General features: G+C 35.5%; 1 protein-coding gene across 9 annotated transcripts in view; it reads right to left on the bottom strand.

The window, feature by feature from the left end:
- CCDC138 (coiled-coil domain containing 138) overlaps positions 1-26,357 on the bottom strand; it is a 110,429-nt gene that overhangs the window by 71,415 nt on the left and 12,657 nt on the right. For 6 of the 9 annotated variants that reach the window (XR_003142298.3, XM_035696097.2, XM_049115373.1 and 3 more), the window contains 4 exons: positions 25,720-25,847; positions 21,611-21,798; positions 17,138-17,296; positions 5,978-6,097 (listed from right to left, as the gene is read on the bottom strand). Coding sequence is in view for 5 of the 9 variants with exons in the window: in XM_049115373.1 (XP_048971330.1) it covers positions 5,978-6,097; positions 17,138-17,296; positions 21,611-21,798; positions 25,720-25,847 (595 nt within the window). In the remaining 4 variants the exon portion in view is untranslated. Of the gene's footprint in view, positions 1-5,977; positions 6,098-7,763; positions 7,934-17,137; positions 17,297-21,610; positions 21,799-25,719; positions 25,848-26,357 lie in introns of those variants that run through there. The other 3 variants (XM_025462595.3, XM_025462605.3, XM_025462646.2) reach the window with 3 other exon arrangements.

Here is a 26,357-nt window from a genome sequence, read left to right on the forward strand (position 1 = left end):
ACTCAGAAATTCACTCAGAAAAACTCACTCAAAACTCACTTGTTCTCAAAAAAGAGAACAAGAGGCAGTACTGATTTCCAGGGACTTAATCAGTATAGATATAAGTAACATGTCAGATCTAGAGTTCAGGACAACAATTATAAAGATACTAGCTGGGCTTGAACAAAGCACAGAAGTCACTAGAAAATCCCTTTCTCGAGAAATAAAAGAACTAAAATCTAATCAAGTTGAAATTAAAAAGAGATGAGAGGCAACAAAAAAATGGGAGTCTCTAACTGCTACAATAAATGAAGCAGAGGAGAGAATCAGTGATACAGAAGACAAAATAAGAGAATAAAGCTGAAAAAAAGAGATGAATAACTACTGGATTATAAAAGGAGAATCTGACAGATAAGTGATACCATAAAGTGAAATATTAGAATAATTGGGATCTCAGAAGAAGAGGAAAAAAGGAGGGGGGGCAGAAGGTGTATTTGATCAAATAATAGTTGAGAACTTTGCTGATCTGGGAAAGGAAGCAGCATGAAAGTCCAGAAGGCACAGAGAAACCCCCTCAAAATCAGTAAAATAGGTTAAAGGGTATCCTACTAAAGAATGAGTAGGTTAACCAGGAAATTAAAGAAGAATTTTAAAAATTCATGGAAACAAATGAAAATGAAAATACAACTGTTCAAAACCTTTGAAATGCAGCAAAGGTGGTCCTAAGAGGAAAGTATATAGCAATACAAGCCTTTCTCAAGAAACAAGAAAGGTCTCAAATACACACACCATCTAACCTTAACCTAAAGAAGCTGGAGAAAGAACAGCAAATTAAGCCTAAACTCAGCAGGAGAAGATAAATAATAAAGATTAGAGCAGAAATCAATGAAACAGAAACCAAAAGAACAATAGAACAGATCAACAAAACTAGGAGCTGGTTCTTCAAAAGAATTAGTAAGATTGATAATCCCCTGACCAGACTTATCAAGAAGAAAACAGAAAGGACAAAAATAAATAAAATCATGAAAGAGGAGAGATCACAACCAACACAAAGAAAATACAATTATAAGAACATATTATGAGCAATTATATGTCAACAAATCAGGCAACCTGGTAGAAATGGTGCATTCCTAGAGACATATAAACTACCAAAACTGAAAGAGGAAGAAACAGAAAACCTGAACAGACCCATAAACAGCAAGGAAATTGAAGCAGTAATTGAAAATCTCCCAACAAACTACAGTCCAGGGCCGGAAGGCTTCCCAAGGGAATTCTACCAAGAATTTAAAGAAATAATGCTTGTTCTTCTAAAGCTGTTTCAAAAAACAGAAATGGAAGGGAAACTTCCAAACACATTCTATGAGGTCAGTACTACCTTGATTCCAAAACCAGACAAAGACCCAACCAAGTAGACCATAGACCAATACCCCAATGAACATGGATGTCAAGATACTAGTCCATAGGATCCAAGAGTACATTAAAAGGATCATCCACCACAACCAAGTGGGATTTATTCCCGGGCTGCAACGGTGGTTCAACATCCACAAATCAATCAATGTGATATACCATATTAATATAAGAAAGGATAAGAACCATGTGATCCTCTCAATAAATACAGAAAAAGCATTTGACAAAATACAGTATCCTTTCTTGATTAAAACTCTTCACAGTGTAGAATTAAAGGGAAGATACCTCAGTATCATAAAAGCCATCTATGAAAGAAAAAAAAAAAAAAAAAAAAAAAAAAAAAAGCCATCTATGAAAATCCCACAGTGAATAATATTCTTAATGGGGAAAAACTGAAAGACTTCTCCTAAGGTCAGAACACAGCAAGGATGTCCATTATCACCACTGTTGCTCAACATAGTACTGCAAGTCCTAGCCTCAGCAATCAGACAAAACAAATAAATAAAAGGCACTCAAACTGACAAAGAAGTAGTCAAACTCTCACTCTTCATAATGACATGATACTGTATGTGGAAAAAATAAAAGACTTCACCCCACAATTGCTGGAACACATACAGGAATTCAGCAAAGTTGCAGGATATAAAATCAATGCACAGAAACCAGTTGCATTTGTATATACTAAGAATGAGACAGAAGAAAGAGAAATTAAGGAATTGACCCCATTTACAGTTGCACAAAAATCATAAGATACCTAGGAGTAAACCTAACCAAAGAGGCAAAGGATGTGTACTCAGAAAACTATAGAACACTCATGAAAGAAATTGAGGAAGACCTAAAGAAACAGAAAAATGTTCCATGTTCATGGACTGGAAGAACAAATATTGTTAAAATGTATGCTACCTAGCGTAATCTATACATTCTATACATTCAATGCAATGTCTATCAAACAGGGATCAAATAGGATCAAAATACCATCAACTTTTTTCAGAGTTAGAACAAATAATCCTAAAATTTATATGGAACCAGAAAAGAACCCAAATAGCCAAAGCAATCTTAAAAAAGAAAACCAAAATTGGTGGCATTCAAACTCGGACTTCACGGTATTAAAAAACCATAATCATTTTCAAGATATACAAATCTGTAATCATCAAGACAATATGGTACTGGTACTAAAACAGACACACAGATCATTGGATCAATTAATCTTTGACAAAGCAGGAAGAATATCCAATGGAAAAAAGATAGTCTCTTCAACAAATGGTGCTGGGAAAACTGGACAACCACAAGCAAAAGAATGAAACTGGACCATCTCCTTAAACCATACAAAAAAACTAGACTCAGAATGGATGAAAGATCTAAATGTGAGAAGGGAACCCATCAAAATTCTAGAGAAAAACACAGGCAGCAACATCACTGTCCTCAGCCAGAGCAACTTCTTGCTAGACAGTCTCCAAAGCCAAGTGAAACAGAGGCAAAAATAAGCCACTGGGATTTCATCAAGATAAAAAGCTTTTTGTATAATAAAGGAGACAGTCAACAAAAGTAAAAGTAGCCTTTGAGATGGGAGAAGATATTTGCAAATGTCTTATCAGATAAAAGGCTAATATCCAAGATCTATAAAGAACTGATCAAACTAAACACCCCAAACACAAATAATCCAATCAAGAAATGGGCAGAAGATATGAACAGACATTTCTCCAAAGACATGCAGATGGCCACCAAACACAAGTAAAAATGTTCCACATCACTCGGCATCAGGGAAATAAATACAAATCAAAACCACAATGAGATACTACCTCACACTGGTCAGAATGGCTAAAATTTCCAAGTCAGGAAATGACAGATATTGGCTGAGATGCAGAGAAAGAAAACACTCTTACACTGTTGGCGGGAATGCAAGCTAGTGCAGCCACTCTGAAAACAGTATGGAGGTTCCTCAAGAAGTTAAAAATAGAGCTACCCTACAACCCAGCCATTGCACTACTAGGTATTTACTCCAAAGATACAAAATGTAGTGATCTGAAGGGGTATTTACACCCCAATGTTTATAGCAGCAATATATACAATAGACAAACTGTGGAAAAAGCCCAGATGTCCATTAGTAGATGAATGGATAAAGAAGATGTGGTTTATATATAGTGGAATATTACTCAGTCATCAGAAAGGAGGAAATCTTACCACTTACATCATCAACATGGATGGAACTAGAGAGTATTATACTGAGCGAAATAAGTTCATCAGAGAAAGACGATTATCATGTGATCTCACTCATGTAGAATTTAAAAAACAAAACAGTATTATAGGGGAGAGAGGGAAAATAAAACAAGTTGAAATCAGAGAGGGATACAAATCATAAAGAGACTCTTAATCATTGGAAACAAAGTGAAGGTTGCTATACGTGAGGGGGATGGCAAGATGGGATAACTGGATGATGGACATTAAGGAGGGCACATGATATAATGAGTACTGGGTGTTATATAATGAATTATTGAACTCTACCTCTGAAACTAATAATACATTAGATGTTTATATCTCAGTTAACTGAATTTAAATTTAAAAAAAAAGAGGGAAAGAAAAGAAAAATGAACATTTAAAAAAGAAGAAGAAGAGGGGTGGATGCTGAGGAAGGGAGGAGGAATGGAATAAAGTGACCCAGATCAGCAAAGCATACTCTTGAGAAGTGATGGGAGAATGGAATTCCCAGCCAGATATTTCTCATTTCCAGTGTTACTAAAAAATAATTTTCCTGAATGTAATGAGAAAAAAAAAATAATAATAAAAGATGGTAGACTCTGACATGAAAAAAAAGAAAAGAAAATCATAAGGAAGAGAATATACATTTACAATACTGTATTGCATTTATCGAAAAAAAACTTCATATAAGTGGAACACAGTTCAAACCCATGTTATTCAAGTGTCAACTGTATATATTATTCATCATGCCAAAAGCTGGCAAACTATAGCCCATGGGCCAAATCTGAACACGGCCTACTATTATATATAAAGTCTTATTAAGAACATAGTCATGCTCATTCAGTTTCTTATTGCCTACAGTTACTTTTGCATTATGTCAGAGTTCAGTCACCATGACAGACTGTATGGTTCACAGAGCCCGAAATATTTACTACCTCATCCTTAACAGAAAATAATTGCTCCCCCTATCTACACTAAACAAAGTGACCATAAAAAAGCATTCTGCCAGCTGGTACCAAAGGGTTTCTCCCACGTTCTTTCAGTTTAGACACACTAGATCAAAAATCCAATTACCAATAAATCAATCACTTAAAAAGTTACTCTACTCAGCACACACTCATGCAAAGACATACAAAATTATTAAGAATTATATAATCTTAAGAGAGAGGTGTGGGCAATAATGTTCTTTGGCTAGCAATTAAATCCTTCTCAAGAAGAATGCTAGAGTTATATGGTGATAGATAGTATCTATACTTGTGGTGAGCATAGCATACCATACAAAGTTGTCAAATCATTTTGTTGTACACCTGAAACTAATATAATGTTCTGTGTCAACCAACTATACTTCAATTAAAAAGAGAAAGAAAGAGTACATGCTAGCTTGAGAGTGTAATGGGAAAAAGTCATGTCTCCAGAGATAAGGCAGGCTTCCAGACAGCAGTAAGTTAAGGCCATCCATACTCCTACTGTGGGAGGCCATAAATGAAGCCAAAGAAATTCAATCAAATGAGAAACGGTGTAGCTAAGTATCACTGCCTATGAAAAAGACTTTAACAAGCAATAACTACAGAACATCAAAAACAGAAACTGAGAACACATAGCTAAGAATTCTAGGATGCATATTATCTGAGAGTCTAATCTCAGTTACATTTTAAAATCCATGAAGTCTTCCAGCCCAAAGCTTTCATTTTTGAAGTGACTGGGTTTATCCCAATTTCTGTTCAGTCTACTATTCCGCCTCACACAAATGCACACATAATCATTCTCCTGTCTCTCTTCAACATACTTTCACATCTTTCAGTCAAAAACTGGCAAAAGGTAAAAAAAAAAAAAAAAAAAAAAAAAAGATACAACTCAAAATATTTGCTTTGCAACTTCAGTATTAAGCAGTGACCTAGATTATATCAGTACAATAGGAGAGCACTCTGTATGACAGCACTCTGTACTCACGAGACCATGAATAATGTGAAGGCTTCCTTCTAGTACAGTGCCCAGCATATAATAGATGCCCAGAAAATAAACAAATCTTAAATAAGCAGTGGTATAAAATAGCAATTATAAGAAGTATTAGATAAAATCAATGCCTAAAAATCCCCAGATTATCATGTCTTTTATTTCTTTTGCTTGTTTTAAATCTAGTAATTGCTCTTATATTTTAAAAATTCCAAACTGCAAAAACATCTCAGCTGGATGCTAAATCAGATGATTAGAAATCAAAAGCTTAAGAATATCATATTTATATTTGAAAGTATTCTAGGAAATAAAGTTAGCAAATAAGGTTAATCAAAATTTTCTCTAGCCAGAATATAATCTAAGACTTGGATATATAACTTGTTAAATATACATGATATAAGTTTTTAAAATCTTATAATCTAGTATTTATCAACATAAATCTTACCTGTTTTTTTAAGCTATCATTCAATTCTTTCAGTGCATCAAAAGAGGATCTTAGCCTCTTACTTTCTTTCTTTCTTTCCTTAAGGACTTCAGTTAAGTGCTCAACTTCTGCATCGTGTTGCTAGATGGGAAGAAAAAAAGTCTGATCTAAAAATTAGGTAAGGATTCCATGTCACTAATGCTACTGAACACAAAATAATTAAAATTTTTAACTCCTTAAATCAGGACTTTAATCAGTGCATTTAGGCATACATGACTAATACTGTAAATAATTTATAAAAACTGTATCATCAACCAATGTAATAATTGTTAAAAGCATTTGTTAAGTCCCTATTAAAAAACTATTTTCTGCTTCTGCTCAAAAAAAAATCCAATGAAACTCACTGAAATAATTTCTTTCACATTATAGAGTGAGAAAACAAGGATTTCTGATCTTTTTCAAGAGACTAGCTATTCGTATTTATAAATTAAAGATTTAAATTACCCTTGAAAAGAAATATTCATAGATAGAACAAACTAATTTCTCATTAAATAGCTAAAATTGTTTACATCATTTAACCCTCTAATTATATTTAAATGAGATAGCACATTTTGATTTAAAGTGCAAATATGTATAGTTTATTTCACCTTTTATTCTGAAATTATTTATAATGTATTAAAACAAGCAATTTTTTACAGGAAATCAAAAAACTGAATCAATTTCTTTCTTCCAAGTAAACATATAGGTATCATTAAAATAAGGCTGTTATCTTTACACTTAATAAGAATAACAACAAACAAGTCTAAAGAGAAAAAAAAATCAAGCATAAATCTAGGATGGAAACTTCTTGAGAATCCAAGCATTTCTTCTCCTGCCCTATTTAAAAATCCAGTCATGTGAAAATATTAGCTTTAAGTAATTTAACTATTACATTAAATGGTTCTTTAAATAACTTAGTATATAGTCGCAAATACAGTTATTTCAGTTAACATTCTCATTTTCCAAATTTAAACAAAAATAGGATATAAGTTCCATTTCCAGAAAGACAAGAAAAGCCCACTACTCTCTAGTTCTGTTACTAATAACAACTAAAATCCTTAGAAAAAAACACAAAAAGTAACTACCCTAAAGACTGTAAAAAGTAAGCAGAAGCAGGGAATTGTAAAAAGGAGTGAAGACACAGAGCAACCCTCAAGATGAAGTTTTCAGGGTTTTTGTTTTTCCCTTTCTCTAGTAGTCTTGCCCCAAAGCAGGCCTCTAACTACTTAAGTGCAGCTTTAAGCTGTATAAGCTGCTAAAACTCTAAGAGAAAATTCTGCCTTTCCATCCAGGGAAGCCAGGAAACAGGCCACTGTGAGCCAAGGAATGTGGGGAGTATATTAGAGAAGAGACTCAGAAAGAGGATCCTTTCATTCTAGTGTACATAAACCTGTGGAAAACTGGCTAAAGCCTAAGCTGCTTAAGCACAGCATAAACAAAAGCAGCAGAGCAAATGTAGCGAGATCAGAGCTCAGTTTAAATATACTACCCAAGTTGCAGACTAACCTCCCAATTCCTTAAGCACGGAAAAGACACTGAGCACCACAATAAAGGTCTTGACAATTGAACTAATAAGATTTATATCACTGCCTGAGTATCAGACTAAACCTAAGTGGCACATGTATAAGACAACTCTGAAGCAACATCATAAAAGCTTTGAAAACTGAACCAAGATTGGGTCACTTCCCACAGAAGGTGACAAACAACTCTGGCCTACACCTAATCAGGATGGAGGAGGGAAAATGGAGCATGAAGATCCTGAACTCACCTCTTTCCATGAATACACCAAGGTTGCAACTACATGGAGAGCAATCTCCTCTGAGAATAACGTGAAGACGAGCAAACAGCTCTTCTCCAGGTAAAGATATGAAGAAACAGGGACATCAAGAAGGGTGAGAGAGGCAGAAATACAATCTGGTCGGAAACAAACCCAGGCATGGCAACCCACAAGCAGAAGGGATAGCACAAAAATGGAGGTCCTAAGGAGTGTGGAGTTCAAAGCCCCATATCAGGCATACTGCCACCCTTGCCCTGGGATCTGCTCTAGGAAGACAAGTCCCCATAATATCTGGCTTTGAAAATCAGCTGGGCATAAATCCAGGAGCACTGAAAAATCAGCATGGCTTAACTCCTGGAGAGCTGCAAGCTAACAAGAAACCAAGACTCCACATTAAAGGATCTGAACACAATCTCACTCACTTCAACACCTACCATACAGGTAGTGTGAAAAGTGCCTGCACCATATATTAGGGATATTTACTAATTTTAGCATATGTGCCAGAGGATCAGGAATCTGGAGGAAATGTCTCTGGGAGAAGCAGCCATGGAGTGCCAATTTTTGGTCCCTCTTTCAGCCTAGCTGTTCCAATGCTGTAGGTGCCAGTTTTAACACTCTCCATCCACCTTGCCAGCACTGTTCACCTCACTCTGGCATTCCCCTGGAGATCCACCCCACCCAACTCACTCAACCCAGCAGGCATCCCTGGGCACCCACTATACTTGGCAAACAATCTCTATAGCAACTACCCTGACACAACCAGTTGGCATCCTTAGTCAGGATGGCAACCATTCAAAGAAACTGTTGTCTCAGGGAGAAGGAGCCAGACCCACCCTCCAGAGTCACAGTCACCCACTCAGGCAGCAGCCACAGATGGGCCTTCAGCCAGCATGCTGGCCAGCCCCAAACACCAATGCACCTGCAGTAGTCATGGCCAGACATTGTAGCCAGGTGCTGGGCCAGGGCACAGTCTCATCCTCAACTGTACCAGCAGCAACTGTAGTCCAGTCACGAGAGGAGGGCATACATAGTTCACACAGGGAACACCCCTGGAGTACTTGGTTCTGGTGACCAGGGGATTATACTTCTGGGTCCTACATATCACCCTCTACTCATTGTCCATACTTTCAATGTCAGGAGATGGAAGTGTCCTACCTAATACGCAAAAACAGAAACTCAGACAAAATGAGAAGACAGAGGAATATGTTATGAACAAGAACAAAAAAAAAAAATATCAGAAAAAGAACTAAATGAAACAGAGATAAACAATTAACCTCATAAATAATTCAAAGTAACGGTCTCCTCTACTTTGGGGAGAAAAATGGATGAACTCAGTGAGAATCTCAACAGAGACAGAAGATATAAAAAATGAAGATGAGATATAAAATATAAAAAATGAGAAATGAGATGAAGAATATAATAACTGAAATAAAAAATATACTAGAGATAATCAACAGCAGATTAGAGGATGCAGAAGAAGAGAAATCAGCAATCTGGAAGACAGGGTAGCAGAAATCATCCAAGTTAAACAGCAAAAAGAACATGAAAATAGGCTAAGGGACCTCTAGAACAACATCAAGCATACTAACAATTGCATTATAGGGGTACAAAAGGAGAAGACAGAAAGAAATGGGTAGAAAAATTATTTGGAGAATAGCTAAAAACTACCGTTACCTGGGGAAGGAAACAGATATCCAGGTCCAGGAAGCACAGAGAACCCCAAACAAGACAAACCCAAAAAGGTCCATAACAAGAATCATAATAATTAAAATACCAAAAATTAAAGTTTTTTTAAAAAAGATAATCTTAAAAGAAGCAAGAGAAAAGTAACTAGCTACATGAAAGAGTACACTTAGGAGCACCTGGGTGGCTTAGTCGGTTGAGCATCCAACTCTCAATTTCAGCTCAGGTCATGATCTTGGAATCATGGAACAAAGCCCTGTGTCATGCTCTGAGCTCAGCAGGGAATTCACTTGAGGGTCTGTCTCCTCTTCCTCTACTTCTCCCTCAATGCATGCACACAAACGCTCTCTCAAATAAATAAAAAGATAAATAAGAAGGAAAGAAAAGGAACACTTATAAGACTATCAGCTGATTTTTCACAGGCTAGAAGGGAGTGGCATGATGCACTCAAAGTGCTTAAATAAAAAAGCCTTCTTGGTTGTAACCAGAAATATTCTATCCCACAAGGTTATTACTAAGGTTATTACTCAGACTGAAGAAGAGATAGGGTTTCCAAAATAAACAAAAGTTAAAGGAGTTCATCACCACTAAATAAACCCCACAAGAAATGTTACAGGAAAAAAAAAAAAGAAAGAAATGTTACAGGAATTTCTTTAAGTGGAAAAGAAAGTCATAACTAGAAGGAAAAAAATTATTAAAATATTTCACTGGGAAGAGTAAACATATAGTAAAAGTAGTATACCAAAGTAAACATACAGTAAAAGTAGTATGCCACTTGAAAAGCTAGTATGAAGGTAAAAAACAAAAGTAGGAAAGTCAACTATATTTACAATATGTAGTTAAGGGATACACAAAATTAAAAGATATAAATATGACATAAAATACATAAAATGTAGATGGAAGGGAGTAAAATGTATTACTTTTAGAATGTGTTCAAATCTAAGTGACTATCAATTTAAAATAGAGTGCTAGGAGCACCTGGGTGGCTCAGTTAAATGTCTACCTTCAGCTCAGGTCATGATCCCAGGGTCCTGGGATCCAGCCCCGCATCCAGCTCCCTGCTAGGTGAGAAGGCTGCTTCTCCCTCTCCCTCTGCCTACTTGTGCGCTCTCTGTGAAATAAATGAAATCTTAAAAAAAAAAAAAAATTGGAATGCTAGAAACATAGAGTGTCATATTTTAACTTCATGGTAACCACAAACCAAAAACCTGTAACAGATTAAAAAAAAATAAAGAAAAAGGAATCTACACATAACACTAAGTTCTCAACTACAAAGGAAAAGAACAAGAGGAGAAGAATGGTACAGAGAAGAACTATGAAACAACTAGAAAACAAAATTGCAACTAGTATATACCTGTAAATGGACTCAATGCTCCAATAAAAGACAGAAGGTGAGTGAATGGATTAAAAAACAAACCCATATATGCTTCTGACAAAAGACTAACTTCAGATCTAAAGACACGTAGAGACAAAGTGAAGAGATGTAAAAAGATATTACAATAAGTGGAAATGAAAAAAAAAAAAAGCTGGAATATAATTCTTGTATCAGACAAAACAGACTTTAAAACAATGACTGTAACAAGAGACAAAGAAGGGCACTACATAGTGATAAATGGATCAATCCAACTAGAGAACATAACAATTATAAGTATTTATGCACCCAACATATGAGCACCTAAGTATATAAAGTAAATCTTAACAGACATTAAGGGAAATTGACAGAAAAAGAGTTACAGTTGGGGACTTTGTCACCTCGCTTATATCAATGGATAGATCATCCAGACAGAATGTCAGTAAGAAAACAGTCATTCTGAACAACACATTAACAGATATATACAGAGCACTCCATCCAAAAACAGAATACACCTTCTTTTCTAGTGCACATGGAAACATACTTTTCCAACCATAGTGGTATGAAACTACAGATCAATTATAAGAAAAATGGAAAAAACCCCACAAATACATGGGGGCTAAACAACATATTACTAATAACCAGTGGATCAACAAAAAAACAGAGGAAATTAAAAAATACCTGAGACAAATGAATATGGAAACACATCATTCAAAAATTTTTAGGACACAACAAAAGAAGTTTAAGAGGGAGATTTACAGCATTACACGCCAACCTCAAGAAACAAGAAAAAAATCTCAAATAAACAATTTAACCTCACACCCTAAAGGAATCAGAAAAAGAAGAACAAAGTCCAAGTTCACAGAAGGAAAGAAAATATAAGTATCATGAGCAGAAATAAATGAAATAGAGACTTTAAAAGCCAGGAGAAAACAGAAAGAGAAAAGATGAACAAAATTATGAGATTTAAAAAGATAAAATAGATAAACCTACAGCCAGATGCACCAAGAAAAAAAGGGAGGACTCAAAAAACTAAAATCCAAAATTAAAGAGAAGTTATAACTGACATCACAGAAATACAAAGACTCATAAGAAACTATTATTAAAAATTATATGCTAAAAACTTGGATGATGTAGAAGAAATGGATAAATTCCTAGAAATATACAATCTTCCAAGATTAAATCAGGAAGAAATAGAAAATCTAAACAGACCAATTACTAGAAATGAAATTGAATTAGTAATCAAAAATGCCCAACAAACAGATGGCTTCAGAGGAAAATTCTACCAAACATTCAAAGCAGAGTTCACATCCATCTTTCTCCCAAATATTCCAAAAAAAAAAAACTTAAGAGGAAGGAATGCTCCCAAATTCATTCTGTGTGGTCAGCACTACCCTGATATATTCCAGGGATGTAAGAATGGCTCAATATTCACAAATTAATGTGATATGCAATATTAACAAAATGAAGAATGAAAATCGTATGATCATCTCCACAGATGCAGAAAAAAACATTTGTCAAGAGGCAATAACCATTCATGATTAAAACTATTAACAAAGAGAGTATAGAGGGAACATATATCAACATAATAAAGGATATATGAGAAAGCTACAGCTAACATCATACTCAATGGTGAAATGCTTAAAGCTTTTATTCTAAGATTAGGAACAAGACTAGAATGCCTACTTTCACCACTTTTATTCAACATAACACTGGAAAACCTAGCCATAGCAATTAGAGAAGAAAAAGAAAAAGCATCCAAGTTGGTAAGGAAGAAGTAAGACCAACATTATTTGCAGATGACAGTATGTTATATATAGTCAACCCTCAAGAATTCACCAAAAATTATTAGAATATGTGAATTCAGTAAAGTTGCAAGATACAAAAGTAACATACAGAAATCAGTTGTGTTTCTATACTAACGCCAAAATAGCAGAAGGAGAAATTAAAAAAACAATCTCATTTACAATTGCACTAAAACAATAATAAAAATACCTCTGAATTAATTTACCCAAGGAAGTGAAAGACCTGCATTCCAAAAATTATAAGGCATTAATGAAAGACATTGAAGATGTCACAAATAAACAGAAAGATATACCATGCTCATGGATTAGAACAATTAATACTGTTAAAATTTCCATACTACCTAAAGTAATCTACAGAGTCAGTGCAATCCTTACCAAAAATGCCAAAAGCATTTTTCACAGAATTAGAATACTAAAATTTGTTTGGATCACAAAAGACCCCAACAGCCAAAGCAACACTGAGAAAGAAAAACAAACTTGGAGATATCATACTTCCAGATTTCCAACTTTACTACAAAGCTATAGTTATCAAAACAGTATAGTGCTGGCACAAAAACTGATGTGGAGATAAATGGAACAGAACAGAGAGCCAGAATCAAACTCATGCTTATATGGTAATCTACTACAAAGGAGGAAAGAATATACAATAGGGAAAAAATAGTCTCTTTAATAAATAGTGCTGAGAAAACTGAATAGATACATACAAAAGAAACTGGACCACTTTCTCATACTATATACAAAAATAAACTCAGAACGAATTCAAGACCTGAAACCATAAAACTCCTAAAAGAAAACAATGGTAATAAACTCCTGGACATCAGTCTTAACAATATATTTTTGGTCTGTGTTTTCAGGCAAGGGCAACAAAAGCAAAACTAAACAACTGGAGAAAAAAAAATACAATTCAATTTACATCAAACTAAAAAGGTTTTGCACAGTGAAGGAAATCATTAATATAATGGAAAAACAACTTACTGAATAGGAGAAAATATCCGCAAATGATATATCCAATATATATTTGGACACTTGTATTCAAAATATTCAAATAACATGAAGAACTCCTACAACTCAGGGCAGCCCAGGTGGCTCAGCGGTTTAGCGCTGCCTTCAGCCCAGGGTGTGATCCTGGAGACCCGGGACTGACTCCCACATCAGGCTCCCTGCATGGAGCCTGCTTCTTCCTCTACCTGTGTCTCTGCCTCTCTCTGTCTCTCTCTCTCTCTCTCTCTGTCTCTAATGAATAAATAAATAAATAAAATCTTAAAAAAAAAAAAAGAACTCATACAAATAAACAAACAATCCAATTGAAAAATAGGAAATGGACCTTAACAGATATTTTTCCAAAGAAGACATACTGATGGCCAAGAGGTACATGAAAAAATGCTCAACTTCACTAGTCTATCAGGGAAATGCAAATCAAAACCACAATGAGATATCACCTTAAACAGTCAGAATGGCTTATATCAAAAACACAAGAAATAAAAATGTTGGCAAGGAGGAGGAGAAAGGGAAACCTCATGCATGAACTGTTGATGCGAATCAGAGCAGCCACTCTGGAAAATACATGGACGTTCCTCAAAAACTTCAAAATAGAACTACCGTATGATCCTGCAACTCTACTTCTGGTTATTTACCTAAAGAAAATGAAAACATTAATTCTAAAAGATATATGCACACCTATATTCACTACAGCATTATTTACAACAGCCAAGATATGGAGGACACCTAGGTGTTCACTGAGAGATGACTGGATAAAGATGCTGCATAAATATACAGTGGAATATTACACAGACTTAAAAAAAGAATCAAATTTTGCCATTTGTGACAACATGAAGGAACCTTGAGGGTATTTATGCTACGTGAAATAAGTCAGAGAAAGACAATCACTACATAACTTCACTTTTACATGAAATAAAAACAAAACAAATGAATTAACAAAATATAACAGAAATAGAAATAGACTCATAAAAGAAAGAACTAGTGCAGCTGCCAGATGGGGAGGGAGGTGGGCAGTGGGCAAAACAGGTAAAGGTAGTCAAAAGGTACAAAATTCCCAGGTATAATAAGTCAGGAATGTAATGTATAGCATAGAGAATATAGTCAATAATATTATAACAGCATTATATAGTGAGAGATGGTAACTAGTTTATCATGGTGAGTGTTTCATAATGCATTTAAAAATGTCAAATCAGGGGATCCCTGGGTGGCGCAGTGGTTTGGCGCCTGCCTTTGGCCCAGGGCGCGATCCTGGAGATCCGGGATCGAGTCCCGCGTCGGGCTCCCGGTGCATGGAGCCTGCTTCTCCCTCTGCCTGTGTCTCTGCCTCTCTCTCTCTCTCTCTGTGTGTGACTATCATAAATAAATAAAGAAAAAATATATATATTAAAAAAATAAAAAATAAAAAAAAAATAAAAATAAAAATGTCAAATCAGGGATCCCTGGGTGGTGCATCGGTTTGGCGCCTGCCTTTGGCCCAGGGCGCGATCCTGGAGACCCGGGATCGAATCCCACGTCGGGCTCCCGGTGCATGGAGCCTGCTTCTCTCTCGGCCTGTGTCTCTGCCTCTCTCTCTCTCTCTCTCTGTGACTATCATAAATAAATAAAAATTGAAAAAAATATATTAAAAAAAAAATAAAAATAAAAATGTCAAATCACTACGTTTACATCTGAAACATAAAGTATGTCAATTATACTTCAATTTATAAGTAAACAAACACCTCAATTGGGCTGATTGCTTAAAAAATAGTCTCCAGAGGATTATAACCAGATCCAGAATCTGTACAATATCCAAAAGGTCCCAAATACAATAGGGACAAAAAGTCACTGAGCATACAGAGAGCCAGAAAAATGTGACTAAATCTCAAGAAAAATGCCAATCCTTACATGATCCAAACACTGAATTTTTAGATATGTTCCCTGAGGTAAATATGAACAAATATAAATGGAAAGATAAAAATTCTCATAAGGAAAATTAAACTTAATTAAAAGACCATAATTAGCAATCTTAGAACTTTAAAATATTAAAAATAAAATTCACTAGATGATTTCAGTAGCAACATGGAAATAAAAAACAATGAACATAATTGTAGGTAATAGATATTATCAAATCTGAAGAACACAGAAGAAACAAATGAGAAAAAAGAAGCAGAGACTCTGTGGTATAACAGCAAAAGACCTAATATGTAAGTCACCGGAATTACAGGAGAAGAAAGAAGTTGGAAAATTAAAAAATAAGAGAAGAAATATCAGTTGAAAACATCCCAAATTTGGTGAAAGACATTAATTTAAAAAGTCAAAGATATTCAGTTAATCCCAAACAGGATAAACTCAAAGAAAAGTATGTGGAGCTATCTCATAATTAAATGTCTGCTAAAAACCACAGATAAAGAAAAATCGTAATTTTATTTACATAACATTCTGGGAAAGGCAGAAGTACAGGGTCAGAAAATAGGTCAATAGTTATTGGCAGGGGGCACAGAGTGCTAGGGGTGGGTAAGACTACTAGCCTGGAATCTTCAAAGAAAGTCTCACAAAAAAGAAAATGGTTGACTGCTCTAGATTTACAGAAACCAAAAACATATAAAAATCCAGTACAATGCGTGAAATTCTGTCTAGTTCTTTAATCAGAAAATAATAATAAAACATGCTGGGACGTCTGAGTGGCTCAGCAGTTGAGTGTCTGCCTTCAGCTCAGGATGTGATCCCAGCATCCGGGATTGAGTCCCACATCGGGCTCCTTGTGGGGAGCCTGTTTCTCTGACTTTGCCTGTGTCTCTCTTTCTCTCTGTGTCTCTCATGGATAAATAAATAAAATATTTAAAAAATTGTTTTACTGGGGGTTATTCTGTATGTTAGTAAACTGAACACCAATAAAAAATAAATTAAAAAAAATTGTTTTAAATAATAATAAAACATGCAATAAAAGATTTCAAGACAATGGGGTACCTGGGTGGCTCAATCAGTTAAGCATCTAACTCTCAGTTTCAGTTTAGATTATGATCTCAGGGTTGTGGGATTGAGCCCCACATCAGGCTCCATGCTCAGTGGGGAGTCTACTTAAGATTCTCTGCCTTAAATAAATAAAAGCTTAAAAAAATAATAATAAAAAAGATTCTCTGCCTCTTCCTCTGCCCCTCACACACACACACTTTCATAAATAAATAAATAAATAAATTCATTCTTAAAAAAAAATTTCAACACCTAACTGGGAAAGTGAATACAGACTATATATCAAGTTAAATTATTCAATTAGCATGAATTTCCTAATATGATAATGATGTGACAAATATCTTTATGCTCAGGAGATACACAGTCCTAAGATTAAGTATTGATAATACTAAGGAAGTTTCAGGGGTGCTGAGTCATGATTTTTGCAAGTTAGTTTCAAATGGTCAGGAAAAAATTGGTGGGGTAAGGAAGGACAAAGAAGAAATAGAGCAAATGTGGCAAAATGCTAATAGTAAGTGAATCTAAATTAAGAAAAACAAATTATAATATTACTCTGAAATCAAATGCTATATAGTTACCTCATTTATAATCTGAAATCTTGTAAGAACCTCTTCTTCAACACCTTTAATTTTACTCAAAGCAGTTTCATGTCTGAAAAGCAGCTGTTCTCTTTCAACTAAAAAACGTTCCCGCTTCTGAAGTTCTTCAGCAAACTCCTGTTGTGCTGCAGTTTCACACTGCATTAAAATGTCAGATTCAAATGTTTTTAGAAAGTTCATTCACAAATTCTACAAATTAGGTTTTATTTACTGAGGCTGTAGCTTAATCAAATGGTATTTAGGATTACATGGGTACAAGTAAAATCTGTATTATAGCAACAGCTAGACTACCACAGCAAGTAAGCTTACACAGAAATTCTATCTTGTTGCAAAATGATGTGACACCATAGTGAGATTCCACCATGAAGACTCTAGAGAATTTGAGGTCTAAAATGCATCAATACTATAGAGAACAATCCCCTATCCAGCTTCTATTCCATGCTCCACTTCAACTGTACCATCTTTTCTTTCCCTATACTCTATCCCCCTCTTCTTCTTGTCCATCACTTAGACTGAAAAATCTTAGCTCTGCATTACAGCTCTAACCTCAATGCCGCGCTGCTCGATACCAATGGAGAAAACACACATCAGAAAAAGTTGTACTATTTTAAATTCAGGGAACCTCTACTGCATTCTCAATGTAGTCCAGAAATCGTTTTATATTTTCATGGTTGGCTCTCTCTCTCCCACTCATCATAGTGCCTGCCTATTTGCCTATTTCAAATCTTCTCTATTCTTTACTTCGAATACCTCTATAGCCAGAAAATAGACTAATAGTTGCCTAGGGTTGACAGGAAATGGGGCGGAGGGTGTCAGGGGAGTGTGGGTGGTTAATGAGGAGAGCGATCTAATGAGTAGGGGGTTTCTTACTTGGATAATGAAAATATTATAAAATTGGCTACGGTGATGGTAGCATAACTCTTTGAATATTCTAAAAATAACTGAATTGTACACTTTATAAAGAAATTTTAAAGAGGCCCTTTTAACATGTGAGAACACAGCAAAAAGATAGCTGTCTGTGAACCAGAAAGTGGGCTCCGAATAGACAATGAATCTGCTAGAGCCTTCATCTTGGACTTTCTAGGTCTGGAATTATTTGATGTGAGTTCATTGTTTCCTTCAGTGCTCAGCAGGCCACTGTGAACGTACATCACATTTTCCCTATTTGAAGATAGCTCAAGATGTATGGAAGTTTTGAATCACTACATTGCACATCTGAAACTAATATAATACTATGTTAACTAATTGAAATTAAAATAAAAACTTAAAAAAAAATGTTAACTTTTTTTCTATCATTTCTGGATGTGGAAGTTTTCTGTATGGGACCAGGCCACTACTCTGGAAACCCAATAAGACACTTGCCTTCACCTGTCTCAGGTCCAGCAGTTCTTGAGGCAGATATATATAGCCTTGAAAGAAATGAATTCTAATACAATCACTAACAGATTCCCCATCATTGGTCCACTGTTAATAAAAAATTTGCTGTAATTCTTTTATCTCAGCATATGATGAAATCCAGAAAGTTCTACTATTGTGCTTATATTGTTTAACAAAAAACTGTAGAATTCTAGAGAATCGAAACTTAATTCCTGGACACGGGGTTGTCATCTCATTTACTTTCAACATTTAGATTTGATATAAAAGAAACTGGTCTTTTTACTCAAAGTCCTGTGTATGCACCTGCAGATTACTATCTTGGTTCGCTTAAAAATATGGTCTTATCAGGATCCCTGGGTGGCTCAGCAGTTTAGTGCCTGCCTTCGGCCAAGGGCATAATCCTGGAGTCCAGGGATCGAGTCCTACATTGGGCTCCCTGCATGGAGTCTGCTTCTCCCTCTGCCTGTGTCTCTGCCTCTCTCTCTCTCTCTGTCTCTCATGAATAAATAAATAAAATCTTTAAAAAAATATATATATATATAGTCTTATCATTAGTGTTTCAACTCAGAATCATCTTAATGGATTTAACACTCAAAGGCAAAAAAATGCAAACTACATCAGTGAGGTATCTGTCATATTATGGGAGAAGATAACTCCAGAATGTTGCTGATGGGAATGTAAACTAATAAGCACAGTTACTTTGGAGAACAATTTGGTAGCACCCTACAACTATTACCTCTTGCAGGCTAAGGACACTTAAATAGAGCTAATCATAAAATATAAACTCCATCTTGTATATTTATATAGACATAAACAAATAGGGGTACCTGAGTAGCTCAATCAGTTAAGTATCTGCCTTCAGCTTAGGTCATGATCCCAGGGTCCCAGGATCAAAACCCCATGCTGGGCTCTCTCCCTTTCCTCTCCCACCCCCACTTGTACATGTGCTCTCTCTCTCAAAAAAAAAAAGCTGTTTATTTAGAGGCTAGAATGCTACATGGCAGGTATGACGAATGAACTAGAACTACATTTTCCAAACACATACAACTAAAAAATTTAGCAACAAATGAAGGATGCTACAAAAAGAAATCCACAATACATCACTACCTACGTAACATTTTAAAACATTCAAAGCAATACGTATATAAGAATATATAAAAGGGTTAAAGAAGAATATAATGGATCTACATCAATTTCAAGGGAGTGCTTAATCCTTGGGAAAAGGAAGAGGGTATGGGATGGAGGAAAGCTGTTTCAACTGTAATTGAAACATTTTATTTTCTTTCAAGTATCAAACAGAATTATTAATAAAATTTTAGCATTATGCAATATGGGCAATGAGTATATAGTTGATGTTATAATATTCCCTATGTTTTTCTATATGTCATAAATATTTTATAAACTTTTATTTTTTTTTTTGAAGATTTCATTTGCTTATTCGTGAGAGACACAGAGAGAGGCAGAGACATAGGCAGAGGGAGAAGCAGGCTCCATGCAGGGAGCCTGATGTAGGACTCGATCCCAGGATCCTGAGATCAGGACCTGAGCCAAAGGCAGATGCTCAACCCAGGCATCTCATTTTATAAACTTTTAAAAACAAAAACACTGTGTTACCTAGAAGAATACTGCAAATGAAAAGATAATATTCATAATAAATGAATTATTTCCTATATAAAAATTAAAGTTACAAATTAAAAAAAAAAATAGAATCCTCTCCCTCCAGTTTTGTTTCCTATCTCAGCAAAAAAGGCAGTATCATTTATCCAATAGCCAAATTAATAAAGCTGAATTTCATTCTTGACTGAAACCTACTGTAGACCTCCCACATCAAAACAATCTTCAAGATCTACTGATTCCATCTCTTAAATATGTTTAGAATCCATCTACTTCCCTCTATCCCTACTGCCCTCATCCTAATATCCACCATCAGAATACCTACATCTCTTCACACTCTGCCCTCTCTCTAGATCTCAACTACTGGTGACAGTTTTTAATATCTATATGTAAATGACTCCCAATTTAGATACCCATCCAAGACCTATGTTTTAAATACTGAGCTGGTACATTTAACTACTTACCTTAGGTCTCCCTTAAACTCTCAAACCTAACCAATTCCAAACTAAAATCTTGATCTTTCTCCCTATAATATAATCTGAATTATTCAGACAAAATGAGGTATTAGGGTTTTTTTTTAAGGTATTGGTTTTTTTTCTAAATGTTTAACTATTTCATCGTATACAAATACAGCAGAATTCCAACTATAACAACTTCAGTCAGCAACTGTGTATTATACATACTTTTGTTCCCTTCTGTACCCCTACCTAGTGGATACTTAATACAAGAATTACATCCTTTGGAAACAAAAAATCTCAAAGAAGACAAAGACCAATGTTCCAAATAGAATTTTGGTGAGAACCGACAAGAGAACTTCTTACAAATAGGTATTTAAAACAATGAATCAGGAACACTACTTCAAAAAAGCATACTTTAGGGAGACCCGGCTGGCTCAGTTAGAGGAGCATGGGACTCTTGGTCTCAGGGTTGTGAGTTCAAGCCCCATGCTGGGTAGAGAGATTACTAAAAGAGTAAACTTAAAAAAAAAAAGTATACCTGGGACACCTGGGTGTCAGGGTGTCATCCTGGAGTCCCAGAATCAAGTCCTGTATCAGGCTCTCCACAGAGAGCCTGCTTTTCTCCCTCTGCCTATGTCTCTGTGTCTTTCATGAATAAATAAATAAAATATTAAAAAAAAGTATACTTTACCAGCAGATTTTATTTCTTAAGCAAGGATGGGATGGAAATAAAGAAATAAACACAAAACACAGAACAGTGTGAAATCTAAGAAATATACCTATACATAAAAAAATCATTTATTTTTTCCCTTAGGGATAAATTTTTCCCTTCAATAACTATCTTAAATGTTTGTTCCTTTTAATAAATTTGTCCTCTTCTACCTTTGTCTTGACATACTTATTTAAATAATTAAAATTAAATACTCCGTATTCAAATTTTATACATGTTTGGTGCACAGAACATAAATATTTCTGAATTTTCAATTCAGTTTTTAGTTCTTACCTGCAGTTTCTGATGTATTTGAAATAATTCATCATATATCTGATTAATCTGATGTGGAAGTATTCTCTGCTTGTTTGGTGCTTTAGATGTTGGATAGCTGACACGTCTGAGAGGGGAGTCACTTTCATCACTACAACATTCAGTCCAATTTCTTAAATTTGAAGCCAAATTGGTTGGCTGGGGAACTGCTAAAAAGAAAAAAATTATAAAGCTTATCAATTTACAGTTTTAAGTATTCTCAGACAGACTACTCTTCAGGATGAGTTACTTTAAATATGAATTTTAGTACTGTTAAAAAGTTTCGAGTATTAGAAACAGTATGGAGGTTCCTCAAAAAGTTAAAAATATAAATAGACCTACCCTACAACCCAGCAATTACACTACTAGGTAGTTATCCAAAGCATACAAAAATAGTGATTCTTTTTTTTTTTAATAAGATTTTATTTATCTATCATCTATCTATCTATCTATCTATCTATCTATCTATCTATCTATTTATTTGACAGAGAGAGGGAGCACAAGCCGGGGAAGAGGCAAACAGAGGCAGAGGGAGAAGCAGGCTCCCTATTAAGCAGGGAGCCAAATGCAGGACTTGATCCCAGGACCCTGGGAGCCAAAGGCAGACACTTAATGGACTGAGCCAGCCAGGCGCCGCCAAAAATAGTGATTCGAAAGGACACACACATCTGTTTATAGGAGCAATGTCCACAATAGTCAAAATATGAAAAGAACCCAAATGTCCATGATGAATGGATAAAGATGATGTGGAATATATATATACACACAGAATATCACTCAGCCATCAAAAAGAACGAAATCTTGCCATTTGCAATGACGTGGATGGAGCTGGAGGGTATTATGCTCAGCGAAATAAGTCAGAGAAAGACAAATACCGCATGATTTCACTCATAGGTGGCATTTAAGAAACAAAACAGATGAACATATGGGAAGGGAAGGAAAAATAAGATAAAAACAGAGAGGGAAGCAAATCATAAGAGACTCTTAACTATAGGAACCAAACTATGGGTTGTTGGAGAGGAGGTGAGTGGGGCATGGGAGAACAGACATTTCTGGTGGGCATTAAGGAGGGCACTTTGATGATACTGTTTCCCTCAGGGATAGCTATTACAAGGTAAACTTTCTCAGAGTATGGCTACTGGAGCTATCTTAACACTCACCCACACTGACAACTATGCAAAATAGAGAAATAAAGGAAAAAGAAGAAAATACAAAAAAAAAAAAAAGGAGGGCACTTGATGTAATGAGCACTGTTATCTGCAACTAATGAACCACTAAATTCTACCTCTGAAACTTAAAAAAAACACTAGATGTTAACTAAATTGAATTCAAATTAAAAAAAAATTTAAGTCTCCAATATTATATGCAGAAAGAATTATATAGCAAACGTGGTAAAATGTTAAAATTTAGAAAAACCTGTCTGAAGGCCTTACAGAAATTCTCTATGCTCTTCCTGTATGTCTGAAATTATTTCAAAATAGATTTTAAAGTGCATGAAAACACTTATGTATGAACCACCTAGGCCAAGAAATGTAAAGTTACTTCAGAAACCCCTAATCACATTCTTTTCTCTTCCCTAAAACCAAACTAATCTCTAACCAAAATATAGCATTAATCATTGCTTTATTTTTAAGTTTTTACTATCTGGGTAAAAATTAAAAGATTTTTAAGACCTTGTTTTGCCTGTTTTGTTTTTTAAGATTTTATTTATTTATTCATAAGAGACACACAGAGAGAGAGAGGCAGAGACATAGGCAGAGGGAGAAGCAGGCTCCATGCAGGGAGCCCGATGTAGGACTCGATCCTGGGACTCCAGGATTACGCCCTGGGCTGAAGGCAGGTGTTCAACCGCTGAACCACCCAGGCATCCCGTTTTGACTGGTTTTAAACACTATATAATGTCTGTAGTTTATATAATGATGTAATCATGTAATTTCTATAACCTTTAAATATGTTCTTGAATTAATGACAGAATCAGGGTTAGGGTTAGGGTTGGGGCTAGAGATTACTAAAAAAATAAACTAAAAAAAAAAGTATACTTTACCAGAAGATTTTAACTCTTAAGCAAGGATGGGATGGAAATAAAGAAATAAACACAAACACTGAACAGTCTGAAATCTAAGAAATACACCTATACAAACTTATAACCCTGAGATCAAGAGTTGCATGCTCTACCATCTGAGCCAGCCAGATCCCTTGACAAAGCTACTTTTATCCTATTTTGTATTTTTATATGCCAACGTTTTACTACAGGTGGCTATTTGAGCTCTTTGTCGCCACAGGTGCCCTACAGTCTTGCATGTGGCTGCTGGTACACGTGTTTAAGAGTTTCTCCAGGGTAAATGACTAACAGCAACATTGCTGGATCACAGGGAACATGTGCAGGTTCAACTGTGCTAGTGATGACAAAATGCTTGCCAAGGTAGTTATATTAATTTACTCTCCCAACAGCAACGGACGAACAAGTTCCTCTTGCTTCACTTCTTTGCCAACACTGCACTGCCAGAATTTATTTTCTGTTAGTTTTAACTTGCATTAGCCTTCCTGGGAACCCTAGCTTTAAGAAAGGGGTTTCCTATTGTACTCCGCATCTTGGACAGACTCTAGGGAGCCAAAATAAAGAATAACATGAATTTTTAACAAAGAAAAAAGTTTTAGGGTGCTTGGTGGCTCAATCGGTTAAGTACCAACTCTTGATTTCAATTCAGATCATGATCTCAGAGAGTGAGATCGAGCCCCATGTGGGGCTCTGCACTCTGTGCAGAGTCACCCTGGGATTCTTTCTCCCTCACCCTCTGTCCCCCACCCCCCTGCTCCTCACTTGTGCATGCAAGCAGGCCCATTCTATAAATTTAAAAAATATTTAAATAGAAAAAGAAAAAAGTTCCACTTCACTTAATTCAGCAAATGCCCTTAAAGTAAAAGTTTCATTTTTTAAAAGATTTCATCTATTTACTTATTTAGCACATGTATTCACAGGAGGGGAGGAGGGGCAGAGGGAGAGAGAAAGAAAGAATCCCAAGCTGACTCCAGCAGAGTACAGAGCCTTACACTGGGCTTGATCAGAGGACCCTGAAATCACAACCCTAGTAGAAATCAAGAGTCAGACACCCAACCAACTGAACTACCCAGGTCCCCCTAAAGTGAAAGGCACTTTCACTGCTTTGCTTGCTTCTCTAGGTTCTCATCTCACAATCTGTAGTTTAAATATTACTTAATTATGTCAACTTCTAAATACATTCAACTTTTTTTTTCATTATCCTATATTTTCAGTGGGAAAAGCTGTAAAACAGCAAGAAATATAAGTCCAGGCACAATTACTTTTCATTTTCCTCAAATGCTGAGATGAATGGGAAAAGGATGAAAGAGAGTGGGAAGGGACAAATGAGTATATGTTCTGTGTAGACAATGTATGCCCAGAAGAGATGCACAAAGGCTATCAAAGGAGCAATACTGTTCTCAAAGTCTTATAGCCAAGAGGAAGCCATTTCTGGTTGCCTCCTTCCTTGAAATCTCAACATGCAGCCACATGCAGAGAGTTACTAAAAAAGTACCTGAAGAAGTCATACCTTAAGTAATCTGGAGTACTGTCTTAAAATAGTCAAAGATTACTCAAATCTACCACAGTATTTAGTGACTTCCTAACCAATACTTAAATGAAAAAATATGAAGAAATTATAAAAAAGTATGAAGAAATATGAAAAAATTATAAAAAGTATTCACTTGATTGCTAACTTACTACTTGATAATTTGAGAGCAGTGGGATACTACTGGAAAATAATGATGCTTACTTTTCTCTTCTCCTTTAATTAATAATCAGTTACTATCCCATGGCTTACAAAAATGCAGAACACAGAAATATACAGACACCTGAGGACCAGAGTTATTACTAAAGGATAAGCTTTATGTGCTCTATTTGACAAAACCTTTTTTTTTTCTTTAAGATTTTATTTTTAAGTAATCTCTACACCCAATGTGCGGCTCAAACTTACAACCTTGAGATAAAGAGTTGCATGCTCTACCAACTGAGCCAGCCAGATGCCCTGACAAAGCTACTTTGAAGTAATTGTTCTAAAATGAATATCTCTTACCTTTTTCTATATCTTTAAAAGACTGCTTGGTTAACTTAGAGGTACTAATTCTAGGATCATTCTCAATTAACTCTTCTTTTGTTTCTTGTTGCTTCAAATCTTGAAAAGAATCCAGTTCATCATCTAGGCTTTAAAAAAAATAAATTTATTACAGCATTCTGGAAGTTTACTGTAGCATTTTAAAAAATAAAACTGCTTTATTATTAACAGCATAACAATTGAAAAAATGTAATAAGTAAACATTTTTAAAAATGGAAAACAGGGCAGCCCGGGTGGCCCAGTGGCTTAGCGCTGCCTTCAGTCCAGGACCTGATCCTGGAGACCGGGATCAAGTCCCACATCAGGCTCCCTAAATGGAGGCTGCTTCTCCCTCTGCCTGTATCTCTGCCCCTCTCTCTCTCTCTCTCTCTGTGTTTTTCATGAATAAATAAAATATTTTTATTTTTTTAAAAAAGGAAAACATAAAAATGTGAAAAGTAACAGTCACTGACCTTAAAAATTCACTACAGGTATCTTTCTACATATTCCAATGGGCTTAATCTAAAATGACATATAGAGGGGATCCGTGGGTGGCTCAGCGGTTTGGCGCCTGCCTTTGGCCCAGGGCACAATCCTGGAGTCCCGGGATCAAGTCCTGC

This window comes from Canis lupus, chromosome 10, assembly GCF_003254725.2.
Source record: "Canis lupus dingo isolate Sandy chromosome 10, ASM325472v2, whole genome shotgun sequence".
In the NCBI taxonomy this organism is placed as follows: Eukaryota; Metazoa; Chordata; class Mammalia; order Carnivora; family Canidae; genus Canis; species Canis lupus.